The sequence below is a fragment of the Halichoerus grypus genome, chromosome 7 (assembly GCF_964656455.1).
Source record: "Halichoerus grypus chromosome 7, mHalGry1.hap1.1, whole genome shotgun sequence".
Taxonomy (NCBI): domain Eukaryota; kingdom Metazoa; phylum Chordata; class Mammalia; order Carnivora; family Phocidae; genus Halichoerus; species Halichoerus grypus.
Window position 1 is genome coordinate 90,591,840 of NC_135718.1, and position 25,513 is coordinate 90,617,352.

Consider the following 25,513-nt stretch of genomic DNA (forward strand, 5'->3'; position numbering starts at 1 on the left):
ACATAAGCTGATGTCGCGTTTTACATCCTTGGCCGAGCTATTCATAAAAGCTAGATATTCTGATTCCATATCAGAAGTAATACTTGGAATTATTATCTGACCAGGTTACCAAACAGTCCTTATTCTACATAGGACACCACAGATAAGAGTACGTATTTTAGAAGAAACAAAACTTTAAGAATAGTTAGGTTTGGGTGGGTAGAATTACAAGTATTTTTCCTTCTTTTTTTTAATCTAGATTTTCTAACTTTTCTGTAATAAGCATGTATGGCCTTCCCAACTTTTCTCCCACTAAACCTTTACACTCAACTGTATCCTGCCCATCACTCCTCCTACCTGGTTCCAGTGGAAGAGATTTCACGCCTCTGGCCCCAAATCCTTCCCCCTGTGTTCTGAATTCCATCCTCTCTGGCCTCTGTGGGTATCTTACTCTATTTCCTGTATTTACCACACAGTCAACCTTTCCCTAGTTCCCCAGTTCAGCATTCAAGCATGTTCAAGTATCTTCCACTAAAAACAAAGCACATGGGGTCAGACACACCTCCTACCAGCCTCTCCAGAACTTGGTACTTATGCTACAGAGCACTTAGAATCCAATGCAACTTCTCGCTTGTCATGAATCTTCCTTACTTCCCACTCTGCACCAGCAGGGGAAAATTGCCTATTGAGCTGGGCTCTCTATCTTGTCCTAGTGAGATGGCATGTAATGAGTATCCAATAATTTATTAATGTCTTAATATTTCTCGAAAGAGTGCAACAGGCAATCTCAAATATCTATCTATCTAGATAAAAATATAAAACAGAGAAACACTTCTTACAGATGGTGCATTATACCTTTACATAACTGATTAAATAATTCACTTAGTAACTACTTCTCCAGAGTAAGTCTCACGAGCTGTTAACACGCTCACAAGCACTGTATTTTGGGGGACCATGAAGATAACTGTTTAGAGTTACTTCAAAATATAACATGGGTTAAAAATCCACTTAAGTAAAATATTCCATAGAAAGAGAGCTTCAAATAGGTACAAGGTAATGTCAAGCCTGCTGGCCGAGGTCTAACTATGGTAGTTGCTTCACATAATTAAACAACGTAATTGACACTTAGGCAAAACCTTAAGGGTGACTTTAAAAAACCACCTGTTATTAAGAGTGAATATATTTAGGAGATGAGGTGGAAGGAAAAAGAAAGAAACAAAAAGGTAAAACAGCCAAAATAAGAGACTCTTACAACAAAAGGAAGGATTTGCTGGCCACATCAGTTCCTGCTGTCTCGATCTCCGGCCCTGGCAGTCGGTGTATATCCCGATGCTGTTAAAACACAGCAGATACTCTTTACTGGAGATCTCAACTGCGCAGATGGCATCCATCGGCTGATGTGCAATAAACGATAGTGTGTGGTCATTTGAATGGAGCATGCTGTACGGACTTCCTTCCCCATTCAAGGGGTATCTGAGGAATCCCGACTGGAATCCCACGCAGAGTTGTTCACTGAAGATCGCCATCCATTGCACATTATATGGCACTTGAATTTCCTTAAATTTTCTGTGACGGGTCTTGCTCTGAAATAGTTCATAACAGAGGACCTGCCTTTTCATAGCCACACACAGGCATGTGAGAGCTCCATGGCACACTTTGCCAGAAGTTATGGACTGACACCCTTTAGTTTCTGCCAGCTTATAAAAATCAGTCTCTCGTCCGTCCAAAGCTGACATGGGAAAAAGTCGCACGTGACGATTTCGTCCTGAGATCACAGCAACAAGCTGATCATTTGGAATGAGTTCAATCTGATGTATCTTCTTATTGTCACCAACTCTAATAATTTCTATGCAAAGAAATGATAATAAATCAAATGCAGAATAATGTTTTATTTATTAATCGTATCCCAATTATACTCAAAAAGGTATGTCAACTTATAATAAAGACAAAGATACACACAGAAGAATAAGAAATCCAAATCATATGGAGAAAGAGGAAGATAATTATATCCATTATAAGGCAACTGCATACACCTACAGTGAGGTGTTAAATTCAGCACCACGATTTCCGGCAACCAAGGCAAAGGATCCCTGTGTGATAAAGCATGCCACATCTGTAGGAAAAACCTTTTTACTGGCACTAAGTTCTCAGGAACTTTACCATGGTGCTCCTATTTTAAGGTATATTTCACTGAAGATATTTCTTTCTTTTTTTTTTTTTTCCTAGGGAGAGAGAGTGCACATATGCATGTGCATGTGGAAGCAAGGGAGAGGGGCAGAGGGAAAGAGAATCTCAAGCAGGCTCCAGGCTCAGGGGCTCCATCCCAGGACCCTGAGATCATGACCTGAGCTGAAGCCAAGAGTCAGACGTTTAACCAACTGAGCCACCCAGGTGCCCCTGAAGGTATCTCTATGGGTAACAAACAGATGTAGTTTAAATGCATTGTTTTCCCATGATCTCTCTTGATCTGAAGACAGGACACTAGCAAATTGGTTCCTTTTTATTTCACTTAGTATTTAATTTCTCCCTGGAAAAAAATCTGTTGTATTAAGTGTGGGGAAAAACACCCCCACATGAACACATTTTAATGACTGCTACCTCTTCAAGCACTAACAGAGCAATGAACAAATCAAGCTGTATCTTTCACATCTATCTTTAGGCATGCAACCTGAGTTTGTGCCGCAGAGCTGTTAAATGAATGACAAAAGAAACACAACACATTCTTGCAAGTTTAAGACCTCAGGAGGATTAAAGAATATTAAAAGGTATCTTGATTTATAAACACATCAAATTAGGTGTGGAAAATTTCAATTACAGAATACATAAGAGCGAATCGTGCTCTTCTTAGAATTTAGAATCTAGAGTTTAGATTTGTCTAACAACATCTGGTTGAAAGTTACTCTGCAATAATTAACTTTTCTCTTACCATCTTTGGTGACGTGAACAACAAACAACCCTTCTTCATTGCCCAGTGCTATCCTTTCGTGATCTATGGAAGACATAAATATGAAACACTGTTAATAGATAAAACTATGTAAAACTAATAGAACAAAACAGATAATAAAGAAATTTGGTGCAAAAAACTGAAATAAGTAACTTAAAATAGCAATAACAATTTGTACTATTAAAATCTCCTTTCAGATTACAGTGGTAAATGTTACCTCATGTCTTTTTAAATGGAACAATCATTAGAAAGTATATCCATTCTCGCAAAAAGAAGTAAATGTTTATTCAATAAAGGGTGAAAAAAATTAAAAACCTAGTTTGTTAAGCACCCTGGGTCTAGTTCTATTTCTTGTTTTGGGAGGGAAAATTGTGGAAGGCACTTGAACCCTACTCACTAGCTTTTCTTTATTGACTAGAAAGTAACAAAAGAGTTGGATGTGTACAGACAAAAATGTAAACCTCCAGACACAGACACCGCCATTTCTTGAGGGCATTTGATATGCAGGGTGTCCCGTGTCACATGTCCCGCCTTCCTGAAACCTCCCCATCACTTCTGTGAGGTACCTGGAACCTGCATCTTACCTAGGAAACATGCTTTAAGAAGTTAAGCAACTTGTTCTAAGTCACACAGCTGAAAATAGATCGTTAATAGGTTAATCTTCAGCACCGTTGCTTTTTCAGAAGAAAACACACTTGGAAAGTGTACTTATTCTCATTTACTGGAAAACATAGCTCTCAATGGCCTCGCTCACTCAGTAGACTCTTCCTGCACATTCAGGGCACAACACACGCCATGCTGGACACTGGGGGTTCCCAGCTGCAAGCCAGCCCTGCTCACACAGTAGGTTAGTCAACAACTATGGTAACACGGTCAACGGGGCAAGTCCGTACCTATGATTGCAGCTGCCTGGGTTGTTTTAATGAGGGGCAGAGTGCTGTCATAAGCCTCCTTGGGAACATAGACTGAGCGGTCTCTGAATTTGCTTTTCTTCAAAATCTTGTGCAGCTCACTGAGCATGCCCACCCACTTGTTCCTCTCGCTCTCGCTCTCCGCGAGCATCAGGACCGAACACCTGCTGTCAGACGCCGAGAGCTGGGAAGCCGTGACCTAGGATAGTTTAATCAGCCTATGTTAGAAAACAGACACCCTCCACACTGGTTTCATGCTGATGCTAGTTGACCAGACTCTGGCTGACAAAATGAGCACTCATCAGATGACACCTTTACCAGAGGTCAGCTCTCCTAATCAGGAGAATAACTAGTCTTCACATTAGAATTCATGACAAAGCAGAGGTAGCATATACCGCTATCTATCTAGATACCATTTTAAATGTTAGTAACCATTTTTTATTTTCTTTGCTATAAAATGCCAGAATGCCATCACTGAGAAATGCATGACCCATACTCATACATCAACAGCAGCTGACATTTACTGAGCAATCTCTGAGCAGTGATCGGAGCATGTTACAAGTATGAGACGGGTACTGCTATCATATCCTGATTTTACATATGAAAATACTCTGGCGCAGAGACTCACGGTCTCCAAGGATGTCCCACCAGACTGGGATCCTGGGTCCATGCTCAGAAGCACTACACCAAATCGATTTTCAACTTGTTTTAAAAAGTCAGCAATAACACTCCGTTACTTCATAACATAACACATTATTTTAGAGAAGATCAGATCACTTGAGTTGGTATTTACATGAAGATTTATCACTATACAAATAGCACTTACAATCAGAACAGACAAACTTTATATATACAGATCCCTTCTTAAAGGCAGCAGTGACCATAAAATCCCACTATGTGAATCAGCTTTAGGCAAGTGGGCCTCTTTAGGCTCCCTTGGTGACCTTTCTTAGATACAAGATTCATAGACACTCAGCATACGGGCATAACATTAGGGCAGTGGGCTTTTTTTTTTTTTTAAACATCTATTGTCTTAATTTACCAATTCAAGATCCCCCTGTAGTAGGGCAGACAGCCTCCAAAGATGGCTACCAACAATTCTTTCTATGGAATTCTATTTTTCTCATCAAGCTCTGGAGTCTATTTCCTCTCCCCTTAAATCCAGGCTGGCCTCGTGACATGCTCTGACCAACAGAATGCAAGGGAGTTATGCCTGTTTTGGCCTGGTCCTTAAAAGAGAGGCCTGGCAGCTTCTTTTGTTCTCTTGGAGGCCAGCCCTGTAGACTAGCTCAGCTGGATGACTGAATGAGAGACCACATGGAGAAAGTTCACAAAGAGAGCAGAGATCGCCCAGCCTGACAGCCAGCAGCAAGGCCCCAGATATGGAAGCAAGGTTATTTTGGATATTCCAGCCCCAAATGAGCCAAATGTAGCCACAGGAGTGACCCTACTCAACCCCACTCAAACTGGATAGCTGACCCATAGTATGGTAAAAAATAAATCATTACTGGTTTAAGCCACTAAGTTTTGAGGTAGTTATTACAAAGCAATAGAAATAAAACATTAATTTTTTAAATGAGATTTTAAAAAGAAACCTCTATTTTTCAAAAACTTGAGAAACCTCACACTTACTCAATTTTCCATGTGGTATATTTATTTGGAATGTGAATTGTGGCTCAAAAGTATCACCCAACATGAAACTATTTTAGGAGCCAAATATTCACGCTTTCTACAGGTCTTTTACTAATAAAATATTTACTTAGCACTAATTGTCTATACATTCAAGTACTGGATGATACAAAACACATTAAGGAATATAGGATTTAGTATTTCCTAGTAAGTTTATGATCTATATAAAGAGACAAAATATATATTCACTAAGAACACATAATTCAGTGATCAAATTACAGTGCACATACTCACTCTGAATATGCAGGGTATATCTTTTCGACTTGCATGAATAACATCAGAAGCCAAGACTGAACTCACAGAAAATTCTTCATCCCTGAAGGAAAAATGCAACATTAAAAGTCAGTGTATGTGGGTGTGTATGTTGTGTTTAGGGTGTGCATCCAAATAACACACATGGGACAATCCTCAAAACTTCATTGCACAAAACATTCAAATTGAATTAAAAAAAAATTGATTTTTTTCGCCATTATAATTGATGGTGCCCAGAGGAATTTATAAGGGGTAACTTAGCAGTGGCAATTACACAGGGCTGGCAACAGCTGCTGCCTCCAGCTGCAAGGCCAGTACCCGTACATGCAGATGAGGGATCGGAACCCTCCAGAACAACGCACCCTCTTGCCTCCCGCAACACAGCTCACGAGCCCACAACATACCGTATCTGACATTTCACTCTTCTGTCAACACCTGAAACAGAATTCCTCCATAATAATTTACTCCTTGTGACTTCCTAATTCTTAGTGCCATCATTCTCTTGGTCTTGAAGACTTGACGCCTTAGTCTCGTCTCTGCTTCTTCTCCCTGTCTTTCTATAGCAATTCCCTGAGCAGGCTCTGTCAGACTTTCGTTGCTAATGTTTCCTGCACCTATCTCCTCATATTCTGTATCTGAGGGGAAGAGGATGTGTCTAAGGTGCTGGTATGAAATGTGCACCATGGCTGGAAACGCTTGTTCTGAGTGCTGGAGAAAGAGCTGGAGGGAGGCCTGTGTGGGAGTCATCAGCATAGAGGTGACAGCTGAAGCTCTGGGGGCTCATAAGTCACCCCAAGGGAGCGCAGGAGTTACAAGAAGAGGTAAAGGAGAGCACTCCACAGGGGAGGGGAAGGGCCTGAAGAGTGAGACCAGAAATATTCAAGAGGTGGACTCATTCAAATGTTTCCCGGCTCATTACATACTCCAAGAACCTATCTGATTCTGGGATATTTTTCCTCGCACTGGATTTACGATCTATACCTTCAGGTGACAAGACCACGTATTAGGCCTTCGTCACCCCAGCCATCTTTATGCTGGTCTTTTGGATTCGAACATTAGCTTCTTTTCCCTAAGCCCGAACCCCAACTCACTCACTCAACACACATCAACCTGTCCTATAACGACACCTTGCTTCCTGGTTTTAATTACATTACTCTGGCAATATTAGTAAATTAGATTATTAATATGAAATCAGATTTAAATAAAAATATGGCAATGTAATTAGATGAAAAACCAGACACTTTTTTATTCCTATGTCATAAAGACACAAATATTTTCACTTTTGAAAGCTTACCTCATGTCAATCACCTGACTGACCACGACACTGGGCTGAGATGCTTTTCCTTCCGCAACATCGTATAGGAAGAGTTTAAAGTCACAAACCACAGCCAATGCTCTTTGCCATCCTTTCTTCACTCCAGCTGGCTTTGGGATCTTTGGGCAACAGAAACAACTCAAACTAAAATGTCAGTCACAGCCCCCTCAGTTACCTATGTAACTGCACGATGGAAACCTAAAGATAATGTACACGTGTCCTAAGTCTGCCGCTCTGGGGGGGTCAAGTGCAGATGGAACACACAGACCACTGATAACATGAGAAACTGTAAGAATACATTCTTTAAATATTGTATGACTTTTTATTCTGAAAAATTTTTAAACAGTACCATTTTAACTTTCACTAATAATTCATTAAAATAACATTCATGGATTTCTTTCTTAGTAGCATAAAAGTCAAATTTGGGAGTATGATGAAATGTAGCTTACACTTTAAATGCTATTCAGGATTACAAGTAAGAATACCCCCTGATAACATCTCACACGTCATAGGCATACACTGCATCTCCAGGAAGACCAGGTGCCAAAGACTCCTTTAGGGAGATTCCAACATCTGTTCGTTACAAGATACGGACAGTACAGAAAACTGTAAGACATTTTGGAATTTATTTCCAAGCAAAGGCCAGGTTTTTGTTTTCAAATCACTCTGGATGAAATAAAATTATTAGATGAATTTTATTCGCCTACTTTTCTGGCAAGGAGTATGTTTGTAAGACGACTGGACTTTATTTTCAGTCATTAATCAACCTCAAAAGATTAATCTAAACCCAACCTAATCAGACTTACCCTGACATGACCTTCATATGCTGTTCCTATTCCCTTCTGCGGGTCTATCCCCAGAGGCCCTTTTGTCTGCTCAGGCGGGACTGGACAAGCAGTTGGAGCTTTGTTTACACAAGTTATATGACATGAAAATCCACACACTTTTGAAGGGGGGGAAAAAACAATGTTCAATAAAAATTCACTTTTACAAAAAGATAATTCACTGAGCACTCATTACATACAAGGGGCTATAGTAGATGAATGCTTATCTGTGGCTTTGTTTTAAAGAACTGTTTTGTCATTTGGGGAGCCGATTCATTTGCTTACTAATAAGAATTTCAATGAGAAATTGTAAAGATTTTTATTATTGTAATATTGTTTTGTGTTAACATTAGTAATCAAGAGCAGCCAATACATAGGAAAAAAAAATCTAAGCTTGTGAATACAACAGTTGATTTAAACTTGGCATTCCAAAAAGTAGTTTCTAGAGTTCTAACTCTTCGTCTCACTGCAACTTGGTATCTGCCCTGAAAGTTTCTCTTGCCAGGGTCACTAATGGACATGAAATTACCTGACATCTTTGCAGTATCTGGCAAACTTTACCAATCCCTCTTTTTGAAAATGAAATTGTTTAATGATTAAAAATGTATAAATCACGGGTAAACTTTAGGATTTGTTAATATCATTATAGATACTTCAGCTATGACTAAGATCATAATAATGGTCAACTTTATTGAGTACATTTCTCTGTAACAATCTAAGAGAGGTACAGCCACTCCTATTTATGATGGACTTGCCCTGGGTCACAGGACTCGTAAGTGGCATTGCTAGAATTCAAACCCAGGCGGTTGGGCTCAGAGCCCGCCCTACCAACAATGCTGCCATGATACCTCTACCTGATACACGTATGATGAACTTGAGACTCCAAGAAACAGGATAAACAAAAATAAATGTATAAGTTTCACCGAGGCTTGGTTGGATGACAATTAAAATATTTAGGGGGTGCCTGGGTGGCTCAGTTGGTTAAGCCTCCAACTCCTGATTTCAGCTCAGGTCATGATCTCAGGGTCGTGGGATTGAGCCCCATACCGGGCTCTGCATTCAGCGGGGAGTCTGCTTGAGATTCTCTCTCGCCCTCTGTCCCTCCCTCCACTCACTCTCTCTCTCTCTAAAATAAATAAATAAAATCTTAAAAAAAAAAAGTAAAATATTTAAAACAAACAAACTTGTTGGAAGGGGCTGTAGACTAAGAATATTCACTTAGACAATTCCTACTCTAAGGGTCAGTCCTGGAGAATATTTGGGAAAGATTAAGAGAGGACCTGAAGGGATACCATCAGGGAATGCATGCACATGGGAAAATGTATCATACACCACTGATAGGCATTATGAAACCACCAGAGGAGCAAGATGAACTAGTACTGACTGTCAAAACTACCAAATTTCTGTAAGACATCTCGTTCACTTTTAAGTAGAGTGTCTAACAAGTTATAATTTGTTTTACTAATTAGGCAAAAATCTCACCTCCAAAAGCAGAGGAAGCAACAAAATAATTGTCCTATACAGGATCTAACTTCAATCAACCAGGAAGAAATTAAAATGATAGGAATCTTTGGAGGCTGTAACCACATTACCATAACATTTATGAAAGCCTGGGCAGGGTCTAACGTGTCCCCACAGTGTACAGGGCAGGGTACTAAGAGTCTTCAGGAAAGGGGTGCCTGGGTGGCTCAGTTGTTGGGCGTCTGCCTTCGGCTCAGGTCATGGTCCCAGGTCCTGGGATCGAGCCCCGCATCAGGGTCCCTGCTCCATGGGAAGCCTGCTTCTTCCTTTCCCACTCCCCCTACTTGTGTTCCCTCTCTCACTGTGTCTCCCTCTATCAAATAAATAAATAAAATCTTAAAAAAAAAAAAAAGAAACTTTAAAAAAGAAAAAGGGTCTTCAGGAAAGAAACGTACAATTTCATGATGTGAGACTCTAGAAAGGGGCTTGGGAGATCTCAAAAACCCCTACCATGTAATTGCAAGTGATTCTGATGCATAAGAAATGATAAGGGACCTAACACCAGGTACCTATCCAGGATTCCTTCTGATAAACAGATTTTTAAATGACATTTATTTTTATTTGTATTTTATTCTTTTAAAGATTTATTTATTTTAGAGACAGAGAGAGCTGGGGGAGGGGTGGAGAGAGAGAGAGAGAGAATCCTGAAGCAGACTCTCCACTGAGCGTGGAGCCCAATGCAGGGCTTGATCCCAGGACCCTGAGACCATGACCTGAGCCAAAAACCAAGAGTCAGATGCTTAACCGATTGAGCCATCCAGATGATGGCATCAGATGCCCCTAAAAGTGACACTTATAAGTACTGGCTAAATCCAAAATGGGACAAGGCTTAAAAACTGTACAAATTCTCTCCTTTGGCTTCCATCACACCTTCCCAGTCAATGACAGGTTGTTCCTTTTTCAGATTACTTTGCTGTCTTTACCTTTCACCTCCCCTGAGCTGTTTCCTAAGGCTCCGTCCTCATACTTGCTCTCTTTTCACTCTGTGTGTTTCCTGGAAAACGCCATTCCCCTTCATCACTCTGTATGCTCATAACTCTCAAATCTACTTTTCAACCCTAGACCATTTGCTTTGGCTCTAAACCCATGCATCTACACAACTAGCTGGGATGATGCAATCTGGAGCTTCTACTTTGGCTGTGAGAGCTAATCGGACATAGAATGCACTGCCTTAAGATGCCATTAACAGCCCCTTGATTCAAAGCGACCAAATACAAACTACAAGCACATTCTACAAGGGGAACGCCTGCTTCTGATGTGCACTGATGACCTTCCCTGCAAAGTCCCTTCCAACCCTAAAGGCTAAGAAATGGAAACTCATATTAGAATTTGAACTAGCAACTATTTTATCTTTCTTATAAGATAGATCAGTAAATGATACATAAGGCATTGTTACAGTGATAAATTTGATTTGATTAAAAAAAGTATATTCCCAAACTATTCCCAAACAGTGTATCCCGTTATAATTATTTAAGTCATTTTCATTTCAGAAGTCTTAGGAAAAATAAAGTGGTGCCCAGACAAATATACTTTGTTTTCTGTTCAAATGACCCCTGATCTCTCATCTCTCAGAATGTGAGCTCCTCGAGGGCAGGCTCTCAGTCTTCTCCCCATCCCTGACTACATCACGGTGTCTAGAAGTACAGGACAGGGATTCCATGAACACACGATGGATGAATCAATGAGTCAATGAGTGGTAGGGAAAATCCGCTGATACAAATACTGGGAATAAAATATCTTTCTGAGGCAAAGTGGCGGACACTTAATATTTCTGAAAAGATACTGAACTGCCTACTTCTGAAGAATGATTTCTCTTATTAGAGAAATTAAGCAAGGTGAGAGTTAAATGAACAGATTCAAGGATAACTTTTATGTCTTCTGTCACTCAGCTTAACGCTTTCCCAGAACCACAAATTCACCCGCATAACGAAACAAAGATGAATGAGCCACACTGACAGAGGTCTTCCCTGAAAAATGTTTCTAGGGGCCGTCCAGTTTCTCCCCTGTTCAACATGTAGCAAGGTGCTTGCTTTATTATCTGTACTCCTGTTATCAGAAAAAAGCAGAACAAGCAGGCACTTATATATTGTTTAAGGGGAATACAGTTACATGATCACAGTTAGGAAGCCAACGCTAGGACTCTAATGTCACACTCTCCTGCCATTTTGTTCTTACCTTCACAGGAACAGCCCTGTCTTATCAAACCCACCATCAGAGAGGTGCACTGGTGACATCTGGTAGGGGTAGTGAAAGATTTGACAAAAAACTGATGGGTCTTGCGCTGCAAAACAAAGGGATAAAAAACATACACCAATTATTAAAAACATCAATTATTTAAAGGATTTCTGTAATGTAAATCTCTGGGTGCCACGCGATCTACTAGGATGTTTCCTAAATAGAAGTGCAATGAATTATTTTCATTTCTCACATCTTTCTGTAATTTACGCTCTTTGCATATTTTTATTAGGCAATATAGAGCTAGGTTAAGCTAAAAATAATGTAAGAAGTTATATGGTAATTAATTGCTCTTGAATGCCATTTGAAAAGTTATGAACTGTAGCTTTTTATTTTTGCTCAGATTTTGATTCAGGATTTTTAGAAATTCTTCAAATTATTCTTCAGCAAAGAGTTAAGTGAACTGTTACATATTTGTACCTCTACAAATAGAGAAATTTAATATGCTTTTATACCTTCTTAGGAAGAACAAAGAGTAACTGAAAATTCTTGTCCTGGCTATATATCAAGTAATTTTATTCTCTGGGACCAAGAACAAAGAATATGCTTAATGAATCTGTTTCCTCCTACGGAAGCAGGTGGTATTACCCTTCAATAGACAAACATACACCCGTATTATTCTAGAGACAGATGGCAGCCCAAAACTTCTTGTTGCAAACCCAGTAAAGTTCTCTAAGTCTTGTTTGTCCTATCTGGTGGTAAGTCCATGTAGGCTGCAGCTCTCCAAGATATCCTCTCCTTTCCAAATTAACTCTTAGAATGTTTTAATAACAAATGAATTGTATTAACTGTTCTTCTACTCTACTGTGTGAGCTTAGGACACATTACTTAACTTCTCTGTGTCTTACTTTCCTCTTTCTATAAAATAGGATCAATAATAGTATCTACTTCATGGGGTGGTTAAATGAGTATGTGAACATAAAAAAAGCCTTTCGAACAGTGCTGGCGTAGAGTAAGCATTCAGAACATAGTTACTTACTTTTGAAAACAAATTTGGCTAATTACTTATTTTATATGTGTGATTGATTTAAACTAGTAAGAACTCTATTCCAATAATATGCGAATTCTGATGACATGCTGTTATGAAGTAGTAGTAGTATTTTAGTTGAGACTAACTTATAATAAAAAACTAAAAGGACTCTTCAGGGGTGCCTGGGTGGCTCAGTCGATTAAGCATCCGACTCGATTTTGGCTCAGCTCATGATCTCAGGGTCGTGAGACTGAGCCCCACGTCAGGCTCTGCACTCAGCATGGAGTCTGCTTGAGATTCTCTCCCTCTCCCTTTGCCACCCTCCCCCCAAAATAAATAAATAAAATCTTAAAAAAAAAACTAAAGGGACTATTCAAAGCTTTAAAATTTAAGTTAAAAATAAATGCTGCTCTTCTCAATTGGGATATATGATTTACACCCCACAAAAGCTTCAAAGCAGGACTAGGATCTGACTCTACCGCATCTGGAACAGAGACCACCCTCAGACTAACTGTAAAATTGCTCCCGTGTGGCCTGAGCCCCGACCAACGAGGGGACATTGTGCCGGTACTCCACATGCATCATCTCATTTAATGGAGACAATACCCCTGTAAAGACAGGTAATATTTCCTCATGCAGATAAAGGAGATGAGACTGAGTTACTCATGGATATACAATTCATGGTAGAGTTAAAATTCAAGCCCACATCTGTCTGATTCTGCCATCTCTCAGAGTTTGATCATTTAGAAACATGTAGAATATGCTCCTAAAAAAAAACCCCAAAACTACACAAGGCATGGTTAGGTCAAGACTAGGGGCCTCCATGCCTGTGATAAAAATACAAGTACCTAATTTGTTAATATCATATAAAATCTTGCTCAGTATTTCTCCTGTATACCAAGTTTTACTCTTACTTTTTGCTTTTGAGGACTATCCAGGGTAAATTTTTTAGCATTTTTTCGATTGTTCAAAATTATGGCAAAAGATGCAAAGTTAGTTTACTGATTCGCTCTGGAGGCTTTTATCACAACAAGAGAACTGATCAACTGCTTAAGGGAGGTAACTTCCTTCTTTCTTCTAAGGGATAACTGACAGGTCTGGAATATCAGTAATAATAACGGTAGCCACAACAAACGTTAACAGTAATTCTTGACAATACCCAAGAAATCGTTGACAAAACATATTACATACTTTTTTCCCCCCCCAGAGATCTACTCAGGATGTCATAATTTTAACTGATTATGCTGGGAAAGAAAAATGTTTTTGCAGAGCATTATTTAACTGACCAGGCAACCAACTGGTAGGTGCTGATTAAACCGTGGGAGGGGGTGGGAGGTACTACTAAAGAGTAAGGGGTCCATGTTTCACTGATCTCAACGAAGGACAGTGTAAAATAGAACATAATTAAAGATCATGATTCTGATGGCACTGACCTCTAGGCAAAACACTAGGATTTTGTATTTATTTGTTTTTGGTGGAGGAGAGAGGAACAGTAACAGAAAGATACTTGGGTCCGCTCCTAGGGTCCAGAGTACCTGGCTTCTGACTTTTCTAAGATCCCCTTTCTGCCTCTGGGTCAGTATTTGATTTCTAATACTTCCCCCAAGGGTAGTTTGAGGAGGAGAAAAAGAAGAAGAAGAAAAGTCTAGGAAAAGGGGCATTAAACCTAAAGCATAGACCCAAATTAGAGTTTTAGATTATGTGACAGTTTGGAGTAAACTGAGAATTAACTATAAACTCAACATTTAAAGAGGTAGACAGAAAGAAGGGCTCTTCTCTATTCTAATTTTGTCTGTGTTGTGGACTTCAAGCTATCACTGGAGAAGATAAAAGGTCTTTAACAGAAGCTGTGAGAACACAGCAGAACCAATTACGACCCCTGGTAAAAGCTTAAAACCTCACTGTTGATAACGAGAATTTTACCACTGATAAATGACAAGAAATCTTTACCTCATACAAACCTTTCTTTTAAAATAAATTTTTTAAAATGCTTTTTCTTTTCTTTTAAACACTTTCAATTATTTTGATATAATTATAGATTCACTCCATCTTAAGATTTTTTTAAAGGTTTTTTTGTTATTTTTTTTTTAAGATTTTATTTATTCGACAGAGAGAGACAGAGAGTACAAGCAGGAGAAGTGGCAGGGAGAGGGAGAAAAAGGCTCCCGCTGAGCAGAGAGCCTGACATGGGGCTCAATCCCAGGACCCTGAGATCATGACCTGAGTTGAAGGCAGACGCTTAACCGCCCAGGCGTCCCTGTAGATTCATTCCATCTTTTAAAAAACATGAAGTAAATTTTATTTTCGGGGAGGAACCTTAGGTACACAAAGCTGAGTTAATATTTAGTCCATGAGGGTGCCTGGGTGGCTCAGATGGTTAAGCGTCTGCCTTCGGCTCAGGTCATGATCCCAGGGTCCTGGGATCGAGTCCCACATCGGGCTCCCTGCTAGGCGGGAAGCCTGCTTCTCCCTCTGCCTCTCTCTCTCTCTCTGACTTTCATGAATAAATAAATAAAACACTTTAAAAAAAAAAAAAAAAGAAGGCTTTGTGGTGCTTCTTATTTGAAAAAAAAAAAAATTTAGTCCATGAAATATCATCACAGAGCTTGGCGGAGGCCCCACTCTGGTTTTATTTTGCCTTACTGCTTTTTCCATTCATCCGTGATGATTCACTCTCCATCCTTCCCCATGAGATCTGGCACCCAGTCTAACAGGATTTATACAGATCCTTGGGTATGTATATATCCCTGTAAATTAGACAGTTTGAGTGTGTTTCTAGTGTATGTGAGTACCCAGGAGCACGCATCAGCCACATATTACCCATCTTTCCCCCATTTCCAACTCCCTGGTACCCTTTGTAGCAATAAATGTCTGTCCACTCCACAATGCCATGTTGCTCTCCAGAATGGATGTATGTGTTTATACTTCCACTACCTGTGTGTGCAGCTGCCTGTTTCTTCATGTCCTTGACGTTACCTTACTTAATTTTTGACAATCTGGTGAGTATAAAGTGATAATTTTTTTTTCCCTGTTGTAGATAAATTTTTTTTTTAATTTTATTGTTAGTCACCATACAATACATCATTAGTTTTTGATGTAGTGATCCACGATCCATTGTTTTCGTATAACACTCAGTGCTCCATGCAGTACGTGCCCTCCTTAATACCCATCACCGGGCTAACCAATCCCCCCTCCCCCCTCCCCTCTAAAACCCTGTTTGTTTCTCAGGTCCATAGTCTCTCATGGTTCATCTCTCCCTCCAATTCCCCCGCCGCCATTTTTCCCTTCCTTCTCCTAATGTCCTCCATGTTATTCCTTATGTTCCACAAATAAGTGAAACCATATAATTGACTTTCTCTGCTTGACTTATTTCACTTAGCATAATCTCCTCCAGTCCCATCCATGTTGACGTAAAAGTTGGGTATTCGGGCGCCTGGGTGGCTCAGTTGGTTAAGCGACTGCCTTCGGCTCAGGTCATGATCCTGGAGTCCCTGGATCGAGTCCCGCATCGGGCTCCCTGCTCGGCAGGGAGTCTGCTTCGCCCTCTGACCCTATCCCCTCTCATGTGTTCTTTCTCTCTCATTCTCTCTCTCAAATAAATAAATAAAATCTTAAAAAAAAAAAAAAAAAGTTGGGTATTCATCTTTTCTGATGGCTGAGTAATATTCCATTGTATATATGGACCACATCTTCTTTATCCATTCATCTGTTGAAGGGCATCTCGGCTCCTTCCACAGTTTGGCTATTGCGGACATTGCTGCTATGAACATTGGGGTGCATATGGCCCTTCTTTTCACTACATCTGTGTCTTTGGGGTAAATACGCAGTAGTGCAATTGCTGGGTCACAGGGTAGCTCTATTTTTAAATTTTTGAGGAACCTCCACACTGTTTTCCAAAGTGGCTGTACCAACTTGCATTCCCACCAACAGTGTAAGAGGGTTCCCCTTTCTCCACAACCTCTCCAACATTTGTTCTTTCCCTGTCCATTTTTGCCATTCTAACTGGTGTAAAGTGGTATCTCAAGTGTGGTTTTGATTTGGATTTCCCTGATGGCTAATGATGATGAACATTTTTTCATGTGTCTGTTAGCCATTTGTATGTCTTCTTCAGAGAAGTGTCTGTTCATCTCTTCTGCCCACTTTTTGACTTGATTATTTGTTTTTTGGGTGTTGAGTTTGAGAAGTTCTTTATAGATTTTGGATACCAGCCCTTTATCTGTAGTGTCATTTGCAAATATCTTCTCCCATTCTGTGGGTTGCCTCTTTGTTTTGTTGACTGTTTCCTTTGCTGTGCAGAAGCTTTTTATCTTGATGAAGTCCCAAAAGTTCATTTTTGCTTTTGTTTCACTAGCTTTTGGAGATGTATCTTGAAAGAAGTTGCTGTGGCCGATGTCAAAGAGGTTACTGCCTATGTTCTCCTCTAGGATTTTGATGGATTCCTGTCTCACATTGAGGTCTTTCATCCACTTTGAGTTTATCTTTGTGAATGGTGTTAGAGAATGGTCGAGTTTCATTATTCTGCATGTGGCTGTCTAATCTTCCCAGCATCATTTATTGAAGAGACTGTCTTTTTTCCATTGCATGTTTTTTCCTGCTTTGTCAAAGATTATTTGACCATAGAGTTGAGGGTCCATATCTGGGTTCTCTATTCTGTTCCATTGGTCTGTATGTCTGTTTTTGTGCCAGTACCATGCTGTCTTGGTGATCACAGCTTTGTAATATAGCTTGAAATCGGGAAACGTGATGCCCCCAGCTTTGTTTTTCTTTTTCAACATTTCCTTGGCGATTCGGGGTCTTTTCTGATTCCATACAAATTTTAGGATTGTTTGTTCCAGCATAAAGTGATAATTTTTAAATTATTCATTTTTTACTAATAAGGTTGGACATTTCTTCACATGCTTGTTGACCATTAGGATTTAGTTTTCTGGGAATTACTTATTCATATCGTCTGCCAGTTTTTCAACTGGATTTCTAATCTTTTTCATATAGAGTTGTAAGAGTTTCTTACATATTCCAGAAATTAATCCCTTACTGGTGTTAAACATTGCAAATATCTTTCACTAGGAGGCACCACCTATTAATCCCCATTAACAAAGCTTTCGCTGGACAAGCATCTTTAATTGTGATGTAATAGAGTCCAGCAATATTTTCACCTTACGCTTATGATTTGAGATCTTATTTTCATCGCCTAATCACAAAGAATTTCCCATTTTCTATGTATGTTTTTAGTTTTAACTCATACAAATACACAGTTTAAAAAGTAAAACAGTATCACAATGCTTATAATAAAAACTGAAGTGCCCCTCTGCTCCAAGTTATCCTTCCCAGAGGCAAGTTCTTTTAGCTCTTCTAGCTGTTTGCCTCTTTCTGTGTCTCCACATTTCTGGGCGGGGCGGGGGGGGGGGCGGTTGGAAGCAAGCCTATACTGCTATTTCCTGATTGGAGGCATTATACTGACTTCCTATTACGGAAGAGGAGGACTCGGCACTGTTACACCAGCTACTCCCTTCATGTTCTCAATATTGTTAAGAGCACAGTCTGGGGATAAATTTTACATTTAGCATTTAAGTTATTATGACCTTGGAATTATAACTCAGTGAGTTGAGAAGTATATTATAGTTCTATCTTTCTTGTGTAATCTTTTGATTTTTCTGAAATTAGTGATGCTGTCCCTCTTTTAAACTTAATTTTCTAGTCTCTTGCATTAATTATCCCCAGACCCTCCAAAGGAATGGCAAAATCCCCTCGAATCAATTTACCAGGTGATTAAACAATGAAGAAGGAAGCCTTCAGGGCTCCTCTACCTCGTGTTTATTGACCTGAAGATGTCTCTCCTGGAGCCCTCTGCTTCCCTGCTCTACTTTCTCTAGGTAAATCTGTATGCGATTCTCTCTCCTATGGACCCTATGCCTTTCTCTTTCTTCATCTTCTCCCTTGTTTTGGTGGAAATAATTTCTTAGTAGTTTACTTAGAAAGCAGAGCATAGGTGATAACACTTTTAGAAGATCTTCAGTTTCTGAAAATGCTATTATTTTCCCCTCAGCTGATTAAACATTTGACAGGGAATCAAAAATTCTAGCTCGCCATCATTTTACCTTCCAATTGTCCTTTCCATTTTGCTGTTAAGTATGATGCCATTTCAATCCCTAATCATTTGAATGTGATGTGTTTTTTTCTAAAGATTTACTTATTTGAGAGAGAGAAAGCCTGAGCAAGCAGGGGGAGGGGCAGAGGGACAGAGAAACTCAAGCAGACTCCCCGTTGAGTGCTGAGCCCAACACAGGGCTCGATCTCATGACCCTGAGATCATGACCTGAGCTGAACCCAAGAGTCAGGCGCTTAACTGACTGAGCCACCCGGGTGCCCCTGATGTTTTATCTCTTTGGTGGTTTACAAAAGTTCTCTATATTCTTGATATCTTGAAACACTGCAGAGTGACGTGGGCAGGAGGAGGTATTTGTTAACTGTTGGGACTCCGCAGTCTGGAAATGTCCTTTAGTTGCCGAAAGCATCTGTATTAAATACTGTACAATTTCCTTCCTTTTCTTTTTTTCTGTTATATTACCAGAACTTCTTTTTTTTTGGATATTGATTTCTCACATTTTCTCTATTTTCTATCTATCCTTTCGCAACAAGTTCTAAGAGATTTCCTCAAATTTATGTCCCAACTCATCTAATGAATTTTTAAATGCTTGTCCTATTTTTAAATTTCAAAGGACTCTTCTGGTTTTTCTGGTTATTCCTTTTTGTTTCCTTCTGCTTTGGTATTGCCTCTTTTTCCTTCAATGAAAGTAGGAAATCTTTTTGTTTGTTTGGATCTCTTCTTTTTGCTAGAGGATTTCCTGAAATGTCTCCTGATTCTCGGGAATTTGTTCACATTTGTGAGTCAGTAAAAAAAGCTGATTGGAAGGTTTTTTGGTTTATATTGTGTGTGTGTGTGTGTGGGTGCACGCGCACCTGTGTGCACACGCACTATCAATGTGGACCCAGCCATCTTGACTGCCGTTATCTGTCTTTTCTGGGTCATTCAATTTCTTCAGAGACTCCACTGAAATCCTCCCAGGAGGGAAGGGAAGGAGGAGGCAATAAACCCAACTGCCAACATTCTGGAGCTAAGCAGGAGAAAGGAGTTTGGAGCCTTACCTTCAGTTTGCGGACTTCTTTAAGATCTCACTACTCCTAGTTCAACACCTCACCTCTCTCACCAACCACTGAGCCCGGTGTCCTTCAATCTGTGGTCTCTGGTTCGGTTATTCCACAAAGTAAACATATTGCTGAGTTGGGGGTAAGCTGTCTGGTTTTGAGAGATGTTATAACAGTGCTTTCTGTGGACTTTGAACCCAATTCATTCTAGACTTCCTTGTTCACTCCTGCTCCTTGAGGTGTCGGGTACCTTATCACTCTGGTTGATCTGAAGCCTGTCCTCAATGTATCTCTCAGGAAGGGCTTTTGGGGACAACACTCCTTGACTTCTTACATGTTCTTAATACTTCTCTGTGGCTTTTACTTTTGAAGGATGCTTTACTCTCCTTAAAAACCCTAAAATTCTTAAAAATCTTTGACATTTCAAACTCATCAAATTGTTACAACTACGTGCAGTTTTTTTGTATATCAATTATACCTCAAAGTAGTCAAAAACAAAGTCACAAAGGGGGAAAAAACCTGGACTCACACTTCCCTAGAGCATTTTAAAAGTTATCCAATTGTTTTCTGGCAGTGTTGCTATTGAAAAGTCTGATGAAAATTTCAATTCTTTTCTTCCCCCTTGAGTGACTTACTACACTTTTGTCCAATTTTTTTTTTCTTTATAGGCCAAGAGTTTACTAGAATGTGTTTTCTTTTGTCGGAGTTGATTTTCTTGGCTATGCTGGGTGCCTCTGCAGGATGAGTTTCAAGTCTGCTTTATTTTAGAAAATTTTCTTGAACACAGATTTTAGTATTTTCTGTTGCTTGTGTGTTCTCTATCAGAGACTCCTATTATATAAACACTGGCCTTCCTTTTGTTCTTTTCTGTCCATCACTTTTCTCAAATCCTTTTTAGTCTTCCCTCATTTCTTTTCTTCTAAAAAAGATTTATGCGTTCATTTGGTGGGGGGGAGAGCGCACAGGAGAGTGGGGGGAGGAGCAGAGGAAGAGGGAGAAAGAATCCTTAAGCTGACTCTGCGCTTAGCATGGAGCCCAACATGGGGCTTGATCCCACGATCAAGAGTTGGACACTTAACTGACTGAGCCACCCAGGCACCCCTTCTCATTTCTTGATTAAAATTTTTTTTTTCCATTTTTCTATTTATATAAGTGATCTGTTGAGTTTATTTACTCCCCAATTCCTTATAGGTCAGTCTGTATTCTTGCAGTCATATTTCATTTTAATTTCTAATTCTTTCCCTGGATTTCTGTCACCTCTCTTCAAATCTTGCTTTCTCCAACACTCTCATTTCTAAGGCTTGCTATTTCTAATTTTTGTTGTTTCACAGCTTCTATCATTTCCTTATTTTCTTCTGAAATATTGATTGTAGTTTTTTTGGTTTCATATTTATGTCTTTCTGGCACACTTTCATTTTTTAAGATACATTATTCTCTTTTTGTGTGTGTGAGATTTGACTGAACACTTTCCTCATTTTTAAGTGAAATGACTTTTCCTGTACTTCTATGAGGGAGGGGTAGGCCAGGGTAATTTTCCCAGCTCCATGCCTTTGCATAAAATGATTTTTTTTTTTTTTAAAGATTTTATTCACTTGACAGAGAAAGACACAGCGAGAGAGGGAACACAAGCAGGGGGAGTGTGAAAGGGAGAAGCAGGCTTCCCACAGAGCACGGAGCCCGAGGCGGGGCTCGATCCCAGGACCCTGGGACCATGACCTGAGCTGAAGGCAGATGCCCAATGACTGAGCCACCCAGGCACCCCAGCATAAAATGATTTTTAAAAATGACCTCATGCTTTCTGAGCTCTTCCTCCCCTGTTCTTAATCATCTGGACTTTCTCTTTCCTTTCCTGTCTTGCTCAATTCTGAACCCATTGCCTGCTGACCCTCCTTAGGCTGGGGCTGTGATCTGGAAGGGCGTTCTGACCATCAAGTTTCGAGGGCTTACAACTGCAGCACTGTTGTATCTTCCTACCATCCTGACTTCCTTGCTCTCTCACCTGTAGGATGGAGCTTGCAAAATCCTCTCGGTTTCTTCGGTTCTCAAGATGCGTACTTGTGCTCTGGTGGTTTTCTGGCTCTGGGATTATCATGAATCCCTCTTTCTCTAGCACAGTGTTTAATACCACGGCGGGGCGGGGGGAGGCGGGGGGTCTTATAGATGACTTTTTTTTTCCCCCTATCAGTTTGTATTTTGGAGTTTGTGGGAAAATCTTCTCATCTGTAGCGTTTTTTGTTTGTTTGTTTTTTTAAGCTTTGATACCTATCCAGTTGGTTTGTCTGTTTTTATGGAGATTCTGTGAGATTCAAAAACCATGCTGCCACCGAGACCAAGTTCCCAGAATCCTCTACCCTCTACTCACTGGATTCTAGAGACTCTCCGACATATATTTTTCATTAAAATGTTTTTAGATTGTATTTATTAATTAATTTATTTTTAAGATTTTATTGATTTGACAGAGAGAGACAGCGAGAGAGGGAACATAAGCAGGGGGAGTGGGAGAGGGAGAATGTGGGGCTCAATCCCAGGACCCTTAGGATCATGACCTGAGCCGAAGGCAGACGCTAATGCCTGAGCCACCCAGGCACCCCTAGATTGTATTAAAAAAGGTGGTACTGATTCACATTTCCACCTACAATGTGTCACAGTATCTTACTGATAACAAGGATATGTATCCCACAAATGTAAAGAGGTAGTTCATTATTACTTTAATCTGCTTTTCTCCAACTTCTTGTAAGTCTGACCATCTTTTCACTCTCAGTCATTTTAAGTTTTCATCGGCCTATTCCTGGCTTTTGGCCAGTTAACTATTGCATGTTCATCCCCTTGTTTATAAAAGCTCTCAGTGCATGCAGGTATTAACCCTCTGTCCTCTGCCCAGCATTTTCTCTACTATATTGTTTGTCTGAGAGGTGTGAATTAAAATCTCCAATCTGTCTCTAACCTGCTCCTCCCAAGTTCTTAGTTCTTGCTTTATATAGGTTAGGGCTTCTTTGTGAGTCCCATACACATTCATGATCATTATCTTCTTTATCTATTATTCCCTTTACTAGCATACAATGTCCTCTTTCGTGCCATTTGGTGTTTTACACCTTAAACTCCATATTACAGTACGTATCTGTGACCTCTGTTTTCCTTTATTTTCTTCCCTCCCATCCACCTTTGCTTTCAGCCATGTGGCTTCTCACTGGCTCTCATGGTAGGCTCACTCTGGGGAGCCAGCCGCCATGTAGGAAGACTGAGGGTGTCATCTGGACAGACCTGAGCATCGGCTGCCTGTCACGGGAGTGAGCCATCCTGGACATACAGCACAGCTGAACCTCCACACATCTGCAGCCTCAGCTCACAGCTTACCACACCCACACGGCAGACCCTCTGTGAGAGCTTCCCACTGGAGCCCTTCTTAAACTCATACCCACGAAACTGTGAGCATAATAAAAATGTTTTCTAAGACATTGGGATTTGAGACAATTTATTGCAGTTAAGAGCACCAGGTCACCATGTTCTCCTTTCTCCTTTTTCTCTTTCCTGCCTCAGTTCAATGAATAGCATTTCCTTCTGCAGGTATGAAAATTACACATTTTATATGCTAGTCTTCTATTGATTCCTTTCAACTCATTAAGATTCAAACTTGTGCTTACTTTCCTTATCAAGTTACCAATATTTATTTAAACATTTCTATGCTACCACTATGTCAGGTACTGTTCTAAGGTGTTTACAAATATTAAGCTTCTTTAAAACTCCAAAGAATCCAGTGAAATGGATACTATGATTGTACTCATTTCTGATGAGGAAATGGAAGCAGGGAAAGGTAACTTGCTCAAGTTCACACAGCTAATTAGTGATGGAGCTGTGACTGCAATTTAGGAGGCCCTGCTAGGAACCCACCACGATAACCACCATGCCTTGCTGTCTCTGCAGCTTCTCCCCAGATGAGACAAATGCCTAAGCATGCTCACCTCACCCGATTCTTACACTTACCTCCACTGTGTTTGTATTTAGATTAATTCTGGACTGCTTTGAATATGTATTTCCTTTCTCTTTGATTTTTGTAGAGTGAGGGTGCTTGCTTTTACAGACTACAGTAAAGTCCTCTGAGATACCTAGTCACCCTATTTCCCAAATCTCTCACAGTGGCCTTGTGGCTTTCTATCTCTTTTTGATGGAGAATTTCCTCCAAGAATATTTTTTTTCTTCCAGTTTTATTGAGATATAACTGACATATAATGTATTAGTTTAAGGTATACACCATCATGGCTTGATACATGTATATAATGCAAAATGATTACCAAATAAGTTAACATCCATCACCTCTTATAGTTGTCATTTTTTTCTTGCGGGGAGAATGTTTAAGATCTACTCTCTAAGCAAGTTTCAAATATACAATACAGTGTTATTAACTATTGTCACAATGTATTCCATTTGTCTGCAGAACTTACTTATCTTGTAACTGGAAGCCTGTACCTTTTCCCTCATCTCCCAACCCTACCTCTGACAACCAATATGTTCTCCATTTCTATGAGTTCAAATTTTTAAAATTCTACATATAAGTGAGATCATACAGTATTTGTCTCTTATTTCATTTAACATAATGCCCTCAAAGTCCATCCATGTTATCACAAATTACAAGATTTTCCTCTTTCTTATGGTCATATAATATTCCAGTGTGTGTGTGTGTGTATGTATGTGTGTGTGTGTGTGTGTGTGTGTGTATGTGCACCACATTTTCTTTATCCATTCATCTGTCAACACTTAGGTTATTCCCACATCTTGACTATTGTAAATAATGCTGCACTGAACGTGGGGGTACATATATCTCTCTGAGATAGTGATTTTGTTTCCTTCAGATATATACCCAGAAGTGGAGTTGTTGGACCATATGGTAGTTCTATTTTTAATTGTGTGAGGAACCTCCATACTGTTTTCCAGTGGCTGCACCAATTTACACTCCCACCCACAGTGCACAACTCTTTTCTCCACATCCTCACTAACACTTGGTATCTCTTTGTCTTTTGGATGGCAGCCATTCTAATGGGTACAAGGTGATATCTCATTGTGGTTTTGATTTGCATTTCCCTGATGATTAGTGATGTTGAGCACCATTTTATGTATCTTTGGCAATTTTTTTGGATGTCTTCTTTGGAAAAATGTCTACTCTGGTCCTCTGCCCATCTTTTAATTGGATTATGTGGTGGTTTTTTGTTTTGTTTGGGTTTTTTGTTTTGGCTATTGAGTTGTAGGAGTTCTTTTATATTTTGGATATTAACCCCTTACCAGATATATGACTTACAGATACTTTCTCTCATTCCATAGGTTGCCTTTTCATTTTGTTAATGGTTTTTTTGCTGTGCAGAAATTTTTTACTTTGATGTAATTCCACTTACTCATTTTTGCTTTTGTTTGTCTTTGTTTTGATATCAAATCCAAAAAAATCATTCCTAAGACCAATGTCAAGGAGATTACCCACTGTTTTCTTTTAGGAGTTTTATGGTTTCAGGTCTTATGTTCAAGTCTTCAATCCGTTTGAGTTGATTTTTGTGTATGGTGTGAGATAGTGGTCCAGTTTCATTCTTTTGCATGTGGATATCCAGTTTTCCCAGTGCCAATTATTGAAGAGACTGTCCTTTCCCCATTGTATATTTTTGATGCCTTTGTCATAAATTAAGTGATCAATATATGTGTTCAATAAACAGATATATGCATATTTATTTCTGGGATCTCTATTCTGTT

General features: G+C 39.7%; 1 protein-coding gene across 19 annotated transcripts in view; it reads right to left on the bottom strand.

The window, feature by feature from the left end:
- CDC42BPA (CDC42 binding protein kinase alpha) overlaps positions 1-25,513 on the bottom strand; it is a 333,148-nt gene that overhangs the window by 23,589 nt on the left and 284,046 nt on the right. For all 19 annotated transcript variants that reach the window (XM_078077878.1, XM_078077870.1, XM_078077877.1 and 16 more), the window contains 7 exons: positions 11,611-11,716; positions 7,897-8,033; positions 7,070-7,209; positions 5,758-5,839; positions 3,817-4,033; positions 2,906-2,968; positions 1,232-1,825 (listed from right to left, as the gene is read on the bottom strand). In XM_078077878.1, the coding sequence (XP_077934004.1) occupies positions 1,232-1,825; positions 2,906-2,968; positions 3,817-4,033; positions 5,758-5,839; positions 7,070-7,209; positions 7,897-8,033; positions 11,611-11,716 (1,339 nt within the window). The remainder of the gene's footprint in view (positions 1-1,231; positions 1,826-2,905; positions 2,969-3,816; positions 4,034-5,757; positions 5,840-7,069; positions 7,210-7,896; positions 8,034-11,610; positions 11,717-25,513) is intronic.